Source organism: Symphodus melops (genome assembly GCF_947650265.1).
Source record: "Symphodus melops genome assembly, chromosome: 22".
NCBI lineage: Eukaryota > Metazoa > Chordata > Actinopteri > Labriformes > Labridae > Symphodus > Symphodus melops.
This window is the reverse complement of record NC_136712.1, coordinates 6,464,706-6,478,807: the sequence shown is the minus strand read 5'-3', so window position 1 is coordinate 6,478,807 and position 14,102 is coordinate 6,464,706. Positions and strand designations below refer to the sequence as shown.

At 38.7% G+C, this 14,102-nt stretch overlaps 1 protein-coding gene across 5 annotated transcripts in view; it reads left to right on the top strand.

Annotated features, from left to right (window-relative positions):
• cacna2d4a (calcium channel, voltage-dependent, alpha 2/delta subunit 4a) overlaps positions 1-13,373 on the top strand; it is an 84,873-nt gene extending 71,500 nt beyond the window's left edge. For 3 of the 5 annotated variants that reach the window (XM_079335646.1, XM_079335647.1, XM_079335645.1), the window contains 12 exons: positions 4,141-4,155; positions 4,803-4,847; positions 5,118-5,180; positions 6,584-6,654; positions 7,516-7,591; positions 7,691-7,743; positions 8,440-8,495; positions 8,960-8,980; positions 9,487-9,607; positions 10,321-10,439; positions 10,894-10,973; positions 11,645-13,373. In XM_079335646.1, coding sequence (XP_079191772.1) covers positions 4,141-4,155; positions 4,803-4,847; positions 5,118-5,180; positions 6,584-6,654; positions 7,516-7,591; positions 7,691-7,743; positions 8,440-8,495; positions 8,960-8,980; positions 9,487-9,607; positions 10,321-10,439; positions 10,894-10,973; positions 11,645-11,737 — 813 coding nt within the window. In that variant the 3' untranslated portion in view covers positions 11,738-13,373. The remainder of the gene's footprint in view (positions 1-4,140; positions 4,156-4,802; positions 4,848-5,117; positions 5,181-6,583; positions 6,655-7,515; positions 7,592-7,690; positions 7,744-8,439; positions 8,496-8,959; positions 8,981-9,486; positions 9,608-10,320; positions 10,440-10,893; positions 10,974-11,644) is intronic. The other 2 variants (XM_079335649.1, XM_079335648.1) reach the window with 1 other exon arrangement.
• Positions 13,374-14,102: the final 729 nt, after the last annotated feature.

The following is a 14,102-nucleotide window of genomic DNA, read 5'->3' as shown; positions in this document are numbered from 1 at the left end:
GCCCTAAAGATGGAGTCTTTATTTTTGTGTGCTACCTCGATAGTTAAACTGTACTCGTATCAGCTTCGGAGCATCGTATTGTTTCTCCGACACAAAAACATTCAATTCAAGATAGCATGCTTAATTTAGACTAGCCGCTTTTGTTTAGCAGGTGTTTGATCTTCTCCTCTGCTCCCATAGCTATAAATGACAGCCGTTAAAAGAGCATTAGGGCTACTGGCTTAGTGTTAAATGATGGATTGGTAGCACAGCGAGGCTCTTAAATGTGTGTTGCGTGTAGTAACGATATTTGTGTTTAAGGAGGTTTGAAGAAGAAAATCCTGAACATGTCTATTTTTACTGATGTGTGTTATGTTGACGGAGACCAGATGGATGACCATCTGTGCACGAGTGTGTTGTTATGTCCATACCCATCAACGAAGAACTCATTAGCATCGTTTACTGCAGCCTTGTGACTCCTAACATTAATGCTACATGGAAAGTCATTCTCGTTGTCATTTATTAATTGCACTTTTACCAACTCTCCTCTCCTGCTTTTACTCTCATTTGTTCTTAATTCTTTCCTTTTCGTCAACAACACTCCCTTCTTTTCTCCTTGTCTCTTTCCTCAACCCTCCCTTCTCACCCCCAGATATCTTACATAATCACATTATCCTCCTGTCATGTATTCACTGTCAGGCCCTCTTCTTTTATACTGTTTCTGTGCACACTCACATGCACACACATTCACATGTGTGCACATATGGGAGTGTGCATGAACCCTGTCTGTGGTCTATTTTTAAGTTTAAGCTCCTTCAGGGGTGGAAAATTCTTTACTGTAAATCCTAAATGAAATACAAATATTCAGTGGGAGGTATAATGCCCAGTAACAGAACAGCTTGCTAATAAAATAGGTCATAATGTTGGCCTAGTTCGGCGACAAAGAGGCAGCATTGAGACTGTCGAGTGAAAGAAAATATCTTGATATGAGTTTTAACATTTAGATCTCCATGTTATATTGGCATTGTGAGCATTTAAAGCTCGTGATGAGTTCCTTGCCGGTTATGAAGAAAACAATATTTAATAGTGATGCTTCGATATGACGAGAGTATCACTAACAAGACTGAACATTTCTATGTACTGACTTTAAAGCCTGTAAGCACTGGTGCTAGCTAAGTGTCAAAAGACGTCAATTACAGCACGTAAAGACTCTTGACAAGAGGTGTGATTGATTGTTTGAACAAAATCAGGACACCGTTTTATTTGTCCAAAAGCAGGAATTACACACGGATGAAAAAGAAATCAGCAAAGAGATAAATGTTACTGCTTTGTCCACAGGGGGCGCCAAAATCAATACAAACAGAAATGTACTCACATGAGCTTTAATTTATAGAATTTAAATGTTTATGCATCAGCCTTTAATGACATGTTCTATCTACTCCTTCTTCTAACGTTTAAAATATAAGAATCCCACAAAGTGTATAATTGACATGCGTTAATTACAAAAATATAATTTATAGGGGAATTCTTACTTTAAAGGCCTGTTTCCACCGGTAAAGTTGAATACACATTGTTCGGTAGAGCCTGATCCTGTTTGTGTTTCCACAGCCATAAAGAACACTACACAGAGTCCCCATAGACCCAAGGGAGGAGTTACATAAGTGAGGGAAAGCCCAGACTTTACAGCTACAGTATAAGGCTGACTGCCTTAAAATGAAATGTTATTAGAAGATGAATTATGAATAGGTGAGGGGAGGAAAAAAGCAGGAGCTGCCATCTAATAGGAATCAGTCAGGATGTTATTAGAAAAATGTTCTGACATCACTGTACAGCACACTCTGCTCTTCCTACTGTTGTGTGTGTGTGCGCGTGTGTTTGCGCGCATCTATGCTGTTTAAAAATGAAGGAATCAAAGAAAAATGAACACTGAATACTTCATAGCCTTCCTCCTCTAACACGTCTTGTTACCACTTTGACTATATCTATAAGCCTCCAGTTTCAAGTGTGCCACGTTAAAATAAACAGTGTGAATCCTGCAGTGTCAGGAGCCATATGTCTCTCACACTTCATTGCTGCCATTATTTGTCTGACAGTGAGTGCAGATGCATTGAGAAGCTGTGAGGTGGTAGTAATGAGAATCAAGAGATGATAGATTTTTTGCCATTCACATCTTGGCAAGCTCTTAATCTCGCTGACGAGACTCAGCTGTTCTTCTTTTCACTGTCATCTTGTGTTTATGACTTGCAAACTGTTTCTGTGTTTGTGTGTGTTTTTGGAATATGAAATGAAAATGTACAATCATAGTGGCAGAAATGATGATGTGTAAGGCCTGAAAACATGATTATTCATGGGTTTATAACCTTTAGAAATGGAGCGTGTTTTTGATGCTGTAATGTGCTGCTTACTTTTAGTTTAGATGCATATGTGAGCAGACGTCGAGGTTCAGGGAGCGAGATTGATAATTGATGCTCTCAAAACAAATGACTTTTCCCGGAGCTCTTAGACGAGCCATCTTCACCTGAAAAAAGGACTCAGGAAGATGCTTCTGACTTGCAGCCATGGTTGATGAACGGGCTATGATGCCAGACCTTAAGAGGTCTGATAATACACAGAGACTGATCTTATAAGGTTGATCTATAAATGGCAATTTCAACATTTTTGTAAAGAAGCATTTGCATTAAATGGATACTTCACCCATTTGCATGAAGCTGTGTATCATTAGAAACATGGTAGTAGTGTTGAATGGTCATGAATCCAACCCTCATTTTGCCCTGAGACGAGAAAAATATGTTTTTCTTTGCCTGGAAGTTTTCTTCATGTGATGCAATATGACGCTTTTTGCATCACATCAAAAATCAGCATTTTTGAAAATTATTGAAAAATTGTATTGCTCACACTCATCACTTTGCAGCCATGAAAAGCTAACATTGGCCATCAGCTGCTGTCAGGATTGTTGGTTCATTTTAGCGATAATAAAAGACAAGGACAGTAACCTTTGTACACGGGCCGCCTGCTCTACCGACTGAGTTAAACCAGCGCTCCTAAGAAAGCTACCGGTATTTAAAAAAAGAGTACATCATTTTCACACATTGGATGTACCATAAGAAATAAGATCATCTAAAGTGAGATGTGTTTTTACTTATTGGTTGTCTAGCTGGTTATCTCTGCCCTGAATTGAAAAAACCTTTACTGTTTAACTTTGGCTGTGCCATTTTGGAAATATAAGAAATGTAGTACACTCCTCCCCTGAGGATGAAATGAACCATTTTTAACTCTGGGCATTTCACTTAAATCAAAGCAGCAATCATGCACACCATTATAAGTAAAGGAACCCTTTTTGGTTTCGGAAACTGCTGGCCTATTTCCTTCATGCACCTATCGATTGAAAAAGTTTACTGCTGGCCCAAAGTTTCCATTGGTTGTTTATTAGTCCGATAAAGATTGTGACCAGTGAGTTTTAATTAGAGGATCTGGCTTCTCCATTTGTTTGGCTGGTATAATTATCAGAACACAGTACTATACAATACAGTTTCCCCTCATGTTGCTGAGCTATTGGCCATCAACATAGGAGGAAGAGATCATCCTTCCTGTCTATCCACTGCCTGGATGGTCGTTTATTTCAGGAGGCGGGGAGAAAGTCTGACACTTTTCTGTAATGGGATCGAAAAGGATGATAGATCGTCTCATTCACACTTGGACACGCTCTGTATAGCTCGACCATGATGCCAAAGACATATCATCCATGGACACAAATCTGCACATACAGCAGACAAATGATGAGACGATGACATATCGAGGAGACATGTAAACACTTTGACAATAAGGAAAGAAAAAGGGAGGACTAAATGTATCTACCTGCAAAGGCTGAATCCTGTTGATTGGAGGAAGCACCAAACACCTTACTTCAACTTTAGCATGTTTCATGTGTGAGTGCACAAATGATAAATCTTATTTAGCATTCTAAAAGAAAAGAAAAACACTTTTGTCCTTTTGTGAAACATCTACTTTCAGAGGATTTATTTCAACTTCAATTTAACAGCAATGGAGTGAAACCGTCTATTCATTGGATTGACCTACACATCATTAACTGAAGTAATGTTCTCTCTCCTCTTTATTCTCGCTTTTTTATCGCTCCTTGTTCTTTGTTGCACGTCCTCTCAGCCAAACGACACAGATGTAAGTACAAATCATTTCCTCATCACTCTTCATTTTTTCACTCTGAGTAAAAGTTTCATTTTAATCACATGCTGAGCTCTGTGAAGTCAGCTTCACACCTCAACTGGTGCAGATCTCACACACACACACACACACACACACACACACACACATACACACACGTAAAGTGTAGTCCCTGACATGCTGGAATTACACATGCTCAAGCTTGCAAACAAGACACTCAGGAACTAATTACAGGTAGATGAAACATATCACACGCCAAACACCTCCTCACACTCACACGTACAAAAGCACTTGTCAACACTGACACATACGCATTCAAACATAACACCTCCTCTGGCATTGCATGTGTTCATGTCATACACAAACATACCCTCCCCTCTCACACTAAACATAAAAACACTCCCAATCACTTTCACCTGGATTTACAATTACATGTTATTTTCCTGTACTCACTCTTCTTCTTCACTTGTCTTCTTTTTTTCTTTTACTTTTATATTTATTGTATTTGCACCAAAACACCGAGACAATTCCTTGTATGTGTTTAACTTACTTGTCGATAAACCGGATTCTGATCCTCAAAGTTCTTGTGCTGTTAGTTGTTGGTGAAACATAATTGTTATTCTCATCTTTCTTTTTTCCTTCAGTGCTCTGATGTAGAATGGGCATGTCCTTTACGATGTGACAGCTATGTAAGTACAAGTCTAGTATAAGTCAGATAGTTTAATATTGCTAAAATAAAATAAGCAAACTTTGCTTTTACATATCTTGATGGTTAAGCTTCTCCAAAAGTTGACAAGTTGTTATTTATTCCCAGAAAAAGACTCATTATCATCATTATCTTGTATTTTTAGGTAATTTAGACATGAAATCGTTGCGCTTACTGTTATGTTCTCTGTGGGGGGGTGACACAGTTCCTGTCTAACATAAGTAATTACTTCTGTCTATTGTTCTCATCTCAGGAACTCGAGTGCTACGTGATTGACAATAATGGCTTTGTCCTCATTTCGAAGCAGCGTAATGATGTGAGTGCACACCCAACACCTTCTTGTTTTTCACTGATTATTTGAGAGACGCCTGTCAATATTCCTGACCTTGCAGAAAAAGCTTCAAGGACAGACCATAAATGTTCATCACCAGTGTATGATTTATAGCTACAGCTGTATGCCTCACAATCTGTAAGACTGGAATCACTTTGGACTCTCTCATTCAGTCAAACACTGTCAAGCAGCAGTGTACACATCCTGTCGAGGCTTCATCATTTCTTCAGATTACTCCCATGACCAATTTAAAACTTTAAACCTATATTACGATGCTTGTCTCAGCACTGACAAGATAATGTCACATCTCAAATTACACTCCTTTCCCACAGAAACTATCAATGAGTTTAAGTAGTAGAAATGCAGTATGAATTAAAACCAGTGTATAAGTAGCAAAGCACTATTGAAGCTTAAGAGTCTGTGAATATATGCAGCACAACAAAATGTCAACACGGCAGTGATGCTTTGTGGTTTTAGTGTAGCAGCCAAGATTATGAGTTTTTCTTGAGAAAGAGGCAGGTTACAAATCTCAGTGTGTAAGGTGTCAGGTTCACAAGTATTCTTAACAGACATAACTCTTTATACTTCTTTTTTAAAAACACAAGTATTTAAAGTAACAACAATATGCACGAAAGTGTTCTGGAGTTGATGTTAATATTTTTTTTTATTGGACTGGATAGTTGACAAGAGACGGGGAATGTTGGCAGAAGAGAGTGTAGAATGGCATGCAGCAAAGAGCTGAGGCAGAATGTGAACTCATGGATGCTGCGATGAGGACTATAGCCTCTGTACATGGGTCACATTTCATAACTGCTAGGCGCCCTCTGTTTACTTTCAGTGTTGACTTTAAATAGCTGGAAAGTTTGAGTGTTTTCTTTCCACCTCAAAATAACAGCAGAAAAAAAAGTCACCATGTCTGTCTCACAAACGAAGTAAGAGGAGTAAATAAACATGTTTAATATGTACATATCTGGCCCTAAGTCAACCTAGCTTCCATATTTTTGGTCTTTAGGCTAAGCTAACTGACAGTTGGCATTAGCTTCTTAAATATCCAGTATCCAGACGTGAAAGTGGTGACATCCTGAATTCCCAAATGTGGAGGTATGCATTCAAAAGCAAATCCTTACTTAAGACTCTGTGAAGGGAGCATAACAACAGAATCACGTGTGATAAGAAACCTCACCTCTCAAACAACACAAAAGTGAACACAATCTGATGAATAATTGATCACACGGTTCAAACCGAGGTGAAAGTGGAAAGGAGGAACATGGGCTGAAGGAAGTCAATATCTGCTTTGTCGCCTTATTATCATAATTAATTGAACACGCTCAGACTTACACATTGTATCACTGGGGTTTATTTGTTTTGCCCTTTCTCTTTACCAATAGGCTGGAAGGTTCTTCGGCGAGGTTGACGGATCAGTGATGACAACACTGATCAGAATGGGCATGTTCAAAAGGTAATGTCTGCTTCCAATCCCCTGCTCTGCAGGATAGTACATCGAACTATTAGTACACGATCTCTCCGACAGACGCTGCAGTCTCCCCACATTATAATGTTAAGTTTCATGTTGTGCATCCTGCTTGTGATACAAGAACTGAACTCCTAGAACCTGAATTTTATGACACGCTTTCCCCATGCTGTATCACAAACAGAAGTGATTACTGTTCTACTGAGTCTCATTCTTATACCCCTGAGCCATGTATCAGTATGCATATACATACCATAGCCTGAAGCTTGTACTTTACTGTCATTACAGAGATTCAGAAGCTTTGCTTTTGTTTACATGCTGAGGTTAGCTGATGCTGCTTTCTTTGTACATGTGGTTCAGATACTCCTGCTTTGCCCTCTTTCTTCCCCCCTCAGTTTCTTTGCACTCTTTTTTCTCCCTCTTCCATTTTTGCCCGTCTTTTATGTTTTGAAATCTCATGAGTGATGTGCTATTTTTAAAAAAGCTAAAAGATTTTGTCATGCTTCATTTGTCACAGGATATTACATAACGGGGTTTAGAGCATGCATTTACTTCAGGGCGACTGTGCGTGTATATGTTTTTGAGCTCTGTGTGTGGATGTGACTGTAAATGCTCATAAGGACTAAACACGGTGAGAAAAAAACAACAGGGTGAAAACGCTGCGTCGGCTCCTTAAAGGAAATTAATTGTAGTGTTGAGATGGGTTTTCACTGTGTTCTTTATGTCCTTGGTAAAGCAGTGCATCACTTCACCTGTATAACTCTGTTTGTTGTGGATCTAAAGGAAGCATGAGTCAATATAAGCAATTACAAAACTTAAGAGCCAACACCTGGATTTGTGTTTCTCCAGGGTGTCATTGTTCGACTACCAGGCCATGTGCAAGATGACCTCTCACTCTGTCAGCAGCGCCCGTCCACTTCTCAGTGTATGTACAACCCCCTCACTCTATATGCACTTTTATAACAAAAACGGTCTCCTCAATTCTGCTCTAACCACAAACCTTTATTTATATCCATCCCTTCAGCCTTTCTATGGTTTGGCTTCAGCCCTCAAGTGGTTCCTCTCCAACTTTCTGCTGTAAGTGTTGCTAGGGACAACCAACAATTCCGGGAGGGGATTGCTGTTCAAGTTGTCTAAAGTGAATCACTATTCAGAACTGTATGCTTTTCGTATGGAGATAAATAGCTTGATAGGTTGTGAGCAAAGATCATTACCAGGATCGATCAGAAACAATCACACTCATAGTGACAACATGAAGCCATTTCACAACATGTTTTTTTACATTTATTTGATTCGAAGGATTTCACAAACAGTGCATGTGTTTATTTGTAAAAATGTAAATGCTGACTTATGGGTCAAAACCTTGCTTACTGTTTCTCCATTTCAATTCTTGATGCTAAGTGAAGCTCCTTGCCTCCTAGCATTACAGTAGCTTCATTAGTATTATACATCTATGAGAGTTCTCTCAACCTCTTCTCTGATACCATTTAAAGAATGCTAGAAGACCTTTATTTTTGTCTTTTGACTATTAAAAGCAACTCCACGCAACTTAAATACAAAGAAAGGGCTGGTTATCCAATTTAAGAAAAATCAGTAACTAATAACTGCTGAATAACTTGAGGACCCATTTTAATATTCCCATGACATGACATTAGTTCCTGGCCCACTTTTTGAACGCTGTGTGCAATCTGACTGCAATCTGCTGTGGTCTGTTCTAATGGCCGCCTGATTCACTGCCTCTCTCTCTCTCTCTCTCCTCTTCTTCTTCACAAGGTTTCTCCTGGAATTTAATATCTGTGGCTACTGGCACATGGATAATTTCGCTGAAGGTGAGCTCCTTGTGACGGATGTGTTGCGAGTTAAGGTCAAACTCTCTTTATTGGTTTGATGAATACCCTTTTTTAGGCTCCATAAAGCGTTACACACCATTTAAATCCCCACAAACCACAGAGCAGATCTGGATCACACACAATATTTGCATATCAATAATATCTAAATATTAACATTAGTTGTATGGTAGGATGTCCAGACTCTCCATTACCCGTCCACTCATTTCATTTGCATCAGTTCACTGTGTACTCCCTACTGTATTAGTGTTTACTGTGACGTGTGTGAAACATTGATTACCACCCTACGGGTCATTATAGAATAACGACATTGTGTCCTCTGATCCTCTCACCTCTCATCTGCCTCTGCCTCTCCATCGATCACACACTCACCCACCTCATTACACTGCCTGTCAATCATCCACTCTACCTCCTACTCCATACCATCATCTCCATTCTCCATCCAGCCAAGCCATCTTACGCCACGTGTGAGTACCTGGCCGGTAGTGTTTTTGTTTTGTGACAGACATTTTCTCTTGGTTTTTTTAGCTATAATCGACATCATTTATGATTAGTTGTGTGTTGTATCAGTAGTTTTCAGTGTGAAAAGGCACAGCTTTATTTACTATGCGTAAAGTTACAATAACATGAAGATATTCTGGAGAAGTCAAACAAAAACAGAGACCACAACTTGATTTTAGAGAAACCATCTCGCTGCTCTTTTTGCTTACAAATTGATCATTGTAGCTATGCAAACAGGGACATAGAATTCTATTATCTTTCAGGTACGCTAGCTAAACCACCTCTGGTCATGGCAGAAAAAGCCATTAATGGCTGAATCGTGAACCATTAAATAGAAGCCAGCGCCCTCCTGTCACAAACACTGCCTGTCAGTCACCAACAAAATGCTGCACTTCTACACACACACACACACACACACACACTCATTCATATCCTCAAGCTCTAAAATGACCTGTATCTCTTTCTCTGTTAGCCTCAGCTCATAAGAAAAGAGGGGACATCCTGCAGCCGTGTGACACCGAGTACCCCAGCTTTGTGTACGAGCCATCAGTCAAAGAGACCAACAGCATTATTAAGTGTGGACGCTGCCAAAAGTAAGCCCACTTTAATGCACGCACAAATCTGCACTGCAGTGCTCTCTAAGCCCTCAACCAGTCATATTAAATTGTCCTTCTGAAATCCATTTTCTACGGTTTTGCTCCACTCTGCGTATTTAGAGCAGCGTGTGTTTTTATAAAGGATCAGGAAGAGGGAAAGCAGTGGAAAGGAACAGAATTAGATCAGGGCGCATGAGGTTATACAGAAAGTCTGAGAAGCATGTGGAGAGTTACAGTGAGAGAGGGAAATGGGAAAAGAGAGAGATGAGGAGGAACAATGAGTTGGGGGGGAAGGAGAAAGACAAGGAAGCATAATGTCATACTACTGAGTTTAAAAACAAATGAAAAAGTAAAGTGGTTATTGCATTGTTTCTGCAAATGTGTCCTTATCGGTTGAGTGTGAGTGCCCTCTTGAGGCCAATAGAAGTTTAACACAGCACTTAGATTTCCTTATAATACCGCTGCTGGACTACAATTTGAATTTCAAAGTAATTACTTTATAAAAAAAATAAGAAAACAGAACATTAAATCTGCACACAAAAAAATCCCCCATAGAAATGTGAGACATCTTTTTCTTACTAATATTATTTCTTGATTTATATAGAAGGTCCTTATAAGTGTAAACATTCTTTTTGCCATAAATGACATGAGAGGCTTTCCTTTGTGTGTGGCCTCGTCTTCACACTGTCTGTGCATGTGTGCTTTTTCAGGATGTTCGTGATGCATCAGATCCCAGAGACCAACCTGTTGATGTTGGTGGTGCAGGCCGACTGTGACTGCTCCAGACAGTACCCACCCATCACTATGGAGCCCATGGAAGTCAAATATATCCTTTGGTGTTCTCTTATTCAGTCACTGCTAGTTCATCTCTAGAAATCCGTTCATACTTCGTCATAAGATTGCAGTGAAACTCTGACTCAGAGCAGCTCAGCATAATACTTTAAGATTTGGCAGGGCAGGTTATATTTTAGGGGTATAACTCACTTGCATGGTAGCACTTTCCCAAATTAATTCCATTTTCACTGCAGTTCCCATACAGTATCTGCAAAGGCGCTGGTTCTTTTTTGCTGATATTGCAGCAAGGCCAATTTAATTGTGTTTTTTTCTTTCTTATAAAGTTGTTCCTCTTGTGACCTTGCTCACCTTACTCTAGCAAGCTCTGAGATCCTGTGTGTGCAACGTGCACATCAAATGTGTAATTCTATTGCTCAACTTTGAAGCTAATATTTCAAACATATTCACCTGTCAGGTTCTAATGTTTCCCCTTGACCTCGCTGTACATAATGCCTCTGTGAAGTGTGACAGGATGAGGTCCCAGAAGGTTCGAAGACGCCCTGAGTCGTGCCACGCCTATCACGAACAGGTTAGCTTCCTCTTGGTTTATCTGGATTCACAATCTTGCAGCCAATCTTGGCACAATTGATCAACCAATTAATCAACCATTATTACGAGAGCCTTATGTAACGTGTAATTTCAAGACGCTTTTTAAAAAGAGCCGGTCTAGAACATCTTCTTTGTTATATAATTTACAGAGACCCAACATTAATCCACCATTAGCAACACTTACCATCATTTAGCAAAGTAATAGCGGCAAGGACAAACTTCCTTTGAATAGGCAGAAAGCTGTTCTGCTGTTGGGCTTGGAGGAGACAGATAGGAGAAGACAAACACACAAAAAAAAATTTGAATAATGATAATAAACGTAATGCTGAGGTTTTAGTCGTAACATTTACAGTGAGTAACATGCAGGAACAGATATGATTGCAAACAGATAGAGAGGGGGGGTGCAGTCTTATCTCAGTGTGCCAAAATAATGCAATTATTTTAACACGCTTGAGTATAAAAGCACACTTATTCTTTTCCTATGATAGTGGATCTGTACACTAAAATGTAGTACATCAATCTGAAAAAGCACTGTTGTAATCAGTTTCAAGGTTTTACTTGATAGAATAAATTTGATGTCAAAAGATAAAAACCCAATATTAAAAAAGGGTAAAACACTGTTTAATCACTGTCTCTGCTTTGTCCCCGCAGGAGAACGCCAATGACTGTGGACGAGCTTCTGCTATATCCCTCTCTGCCACACTCTTCCTCACCTGTCTCTCCTTCTCCAAACTTGTCTCTTGATAAAGGACTACGCTGCTGTTTCGGCTTTTTCTCGTTTAAAGGAGGACATCTGGATGGATCAAGAGATGTGTTTGGACACTGGACACCTTAAGTGGATTTGTTGACTTAAACAAACCTAACTCAACCACAAACCAAGTCTCTAATGACAAACCTTTATTGTGGTTTTTGAAACTCCTTAAAATAAAATAAAAACTGCAAAGACAGCAAGTCAATGGGCTGTTGTTGCCATGGATACTTTATCTCCTCCAACACTTTGCATCTTAAAACGAGAAGGGACTAAAGAGATGCAGGTGGTAGCGAGGAAGGGAAGGGGAAGGGAGCCATGAGTGACAAGATGTAACGAGACAAGAGGAGGGAAATTGCCTCTTGTTTTCCAAATCCCACTGAACTGAACATTGCAGACACACATGCATATTATATATGCAGCTGCCAGCATGCACGCAATGAACCTTGAAAGTTCCTTCTTCATTCTATTATATCTGCTTCTCTAACAATGAATGAAAGATGGGAGTGAAGGGCTACAGAAATGTATGGATTGGTGTCACATCAGTGATGCTGCTAGAAATGACATTTCACCTGGTATTTACAAAAGCTTCGCCACAAATCTCAAAGGGCAATGGCTCAGTGCCAAGAAAGTATTCACAAGGAAGTAACAAAAAAAATCACATGCACGTAAAAATGTTATATATGCTGAGTAGATCATCAAAACATCAGAATTTTCCCCCGGCGACAAATAAAGTTTTTTGAATTGGATTGAATTAAATAAGGGTTGTTGTTTTTTGTTTTTTTTACTTCTGCAATAATTCAATCCCAAAATTGTTTGTTTCCGTGACATATCTTTTTAAAAAATGACTGCCTTTCTGTCTTTATCAGCTGTGTCTTTCTCTGTGTTTGTATTCTATGTGTATTTATTGTCTATTTTGATGGGACGCTTGAAACAGTGACTGGTTGGAATGGTTATCTAACATCAGCATGGATTACACAATGATGGACTTCAGTGACAGTTACATGGTTGGAATGGAAAACTACTACTTTATGTATGCGCCACTAAATATGCTGTTAGACCACAGCTGGATATTTCTGAAATAAAAACATTTTTAAAAAAAACTTTTCTAATTCAATGCTGAAATATTTTGTGGACTTTTTGGATCCTTTAGGCACCAGGGTCATGATACTGCTACATTGACTTAAACGCTCGCTGTAAGGAAATACAAATGTTACTGACTGATTAAACCCTATTTTGGAAATGTATCATTGCAATATAAATTCAGAGTTCATCTAATTGCACATGCTGTTTTTCTATTGCCTGTTTATCATATTTTGAATTTCAGCATGACAGTGTACTTTAGCCTATGAGTGTCCCCATAGATTTATCTATGGTATTTCTCAATCAGCACGTCATTGAGCTCGGATGACAAAATCGCCTGTTGAATAATATACCCAAAAGTTGTCATTACATCCATCATTAAAGTGTGTTCAGTCTCACTGAGATATTAAGAGTTATCTTAACGGTTTCACTTTTATTTATTTTCACTGTACAAAATTCTGTGTATTGTATGATCGACATGTCCACATTGTATGTTGGTTGACTAAAGCCATGATTTGTACTATTTGAATTAAATTACCCTTGTGTTTTTTTTGTATTGTCAGTCTGTGTTGGTTTATCATTGTGTCAAAACAGTGCACTAAAAGTTTAAACAAACACCAGGCTAAAAATGACAATAAGTCTTAGAAGTCCAATCACAATTACAGTGACTCTTAGAAAAAATATATCTAAGAAGACACCCAAATGTCTTCCTTGAATATCTTATATATGAATTACGGTATTATTCGACTATTTCTGATTTTGACTCTGTCAACTGCATGTAGGAATACATTTGCAATTTATAAATGTATTTTATCTAACTGTAATTTATTCCATAATTGCGCTTGTGTTCCAGCCAGGTGAAACATTTGAAACATACTGTTAATTATTTGAAATGGGCTTGAAAGTAATTAAATACCTAAATGAACGAATAAGATCACAATTTTATCAACTTAATTCATATCTGTAGTATTAGTCATTCTGCCCACAATTACTTAAAGCATAGAAAGAAATATCTAGATCTGCACTGCTGTTATTGATATATTGCTGATATATTCTATTTAAGCTGCCAAAAGTGTATTTTATTCATTAAAGCTTCTTTTTGCAGTTTGTCTCGGTTGTCTTTTGAAAATCTCTATTTTTCTTTTCAGGTTAAAAAGGTTAAACACCGCCTTTATTTCCGCTAAATTGACATTGGACAACAGTCATGATTTATTGTGCGAGTTTTCCCGTGTTTACATGGTTGTCAGCAGTTGTTGTAATAACCTCAGCAGACCAGCA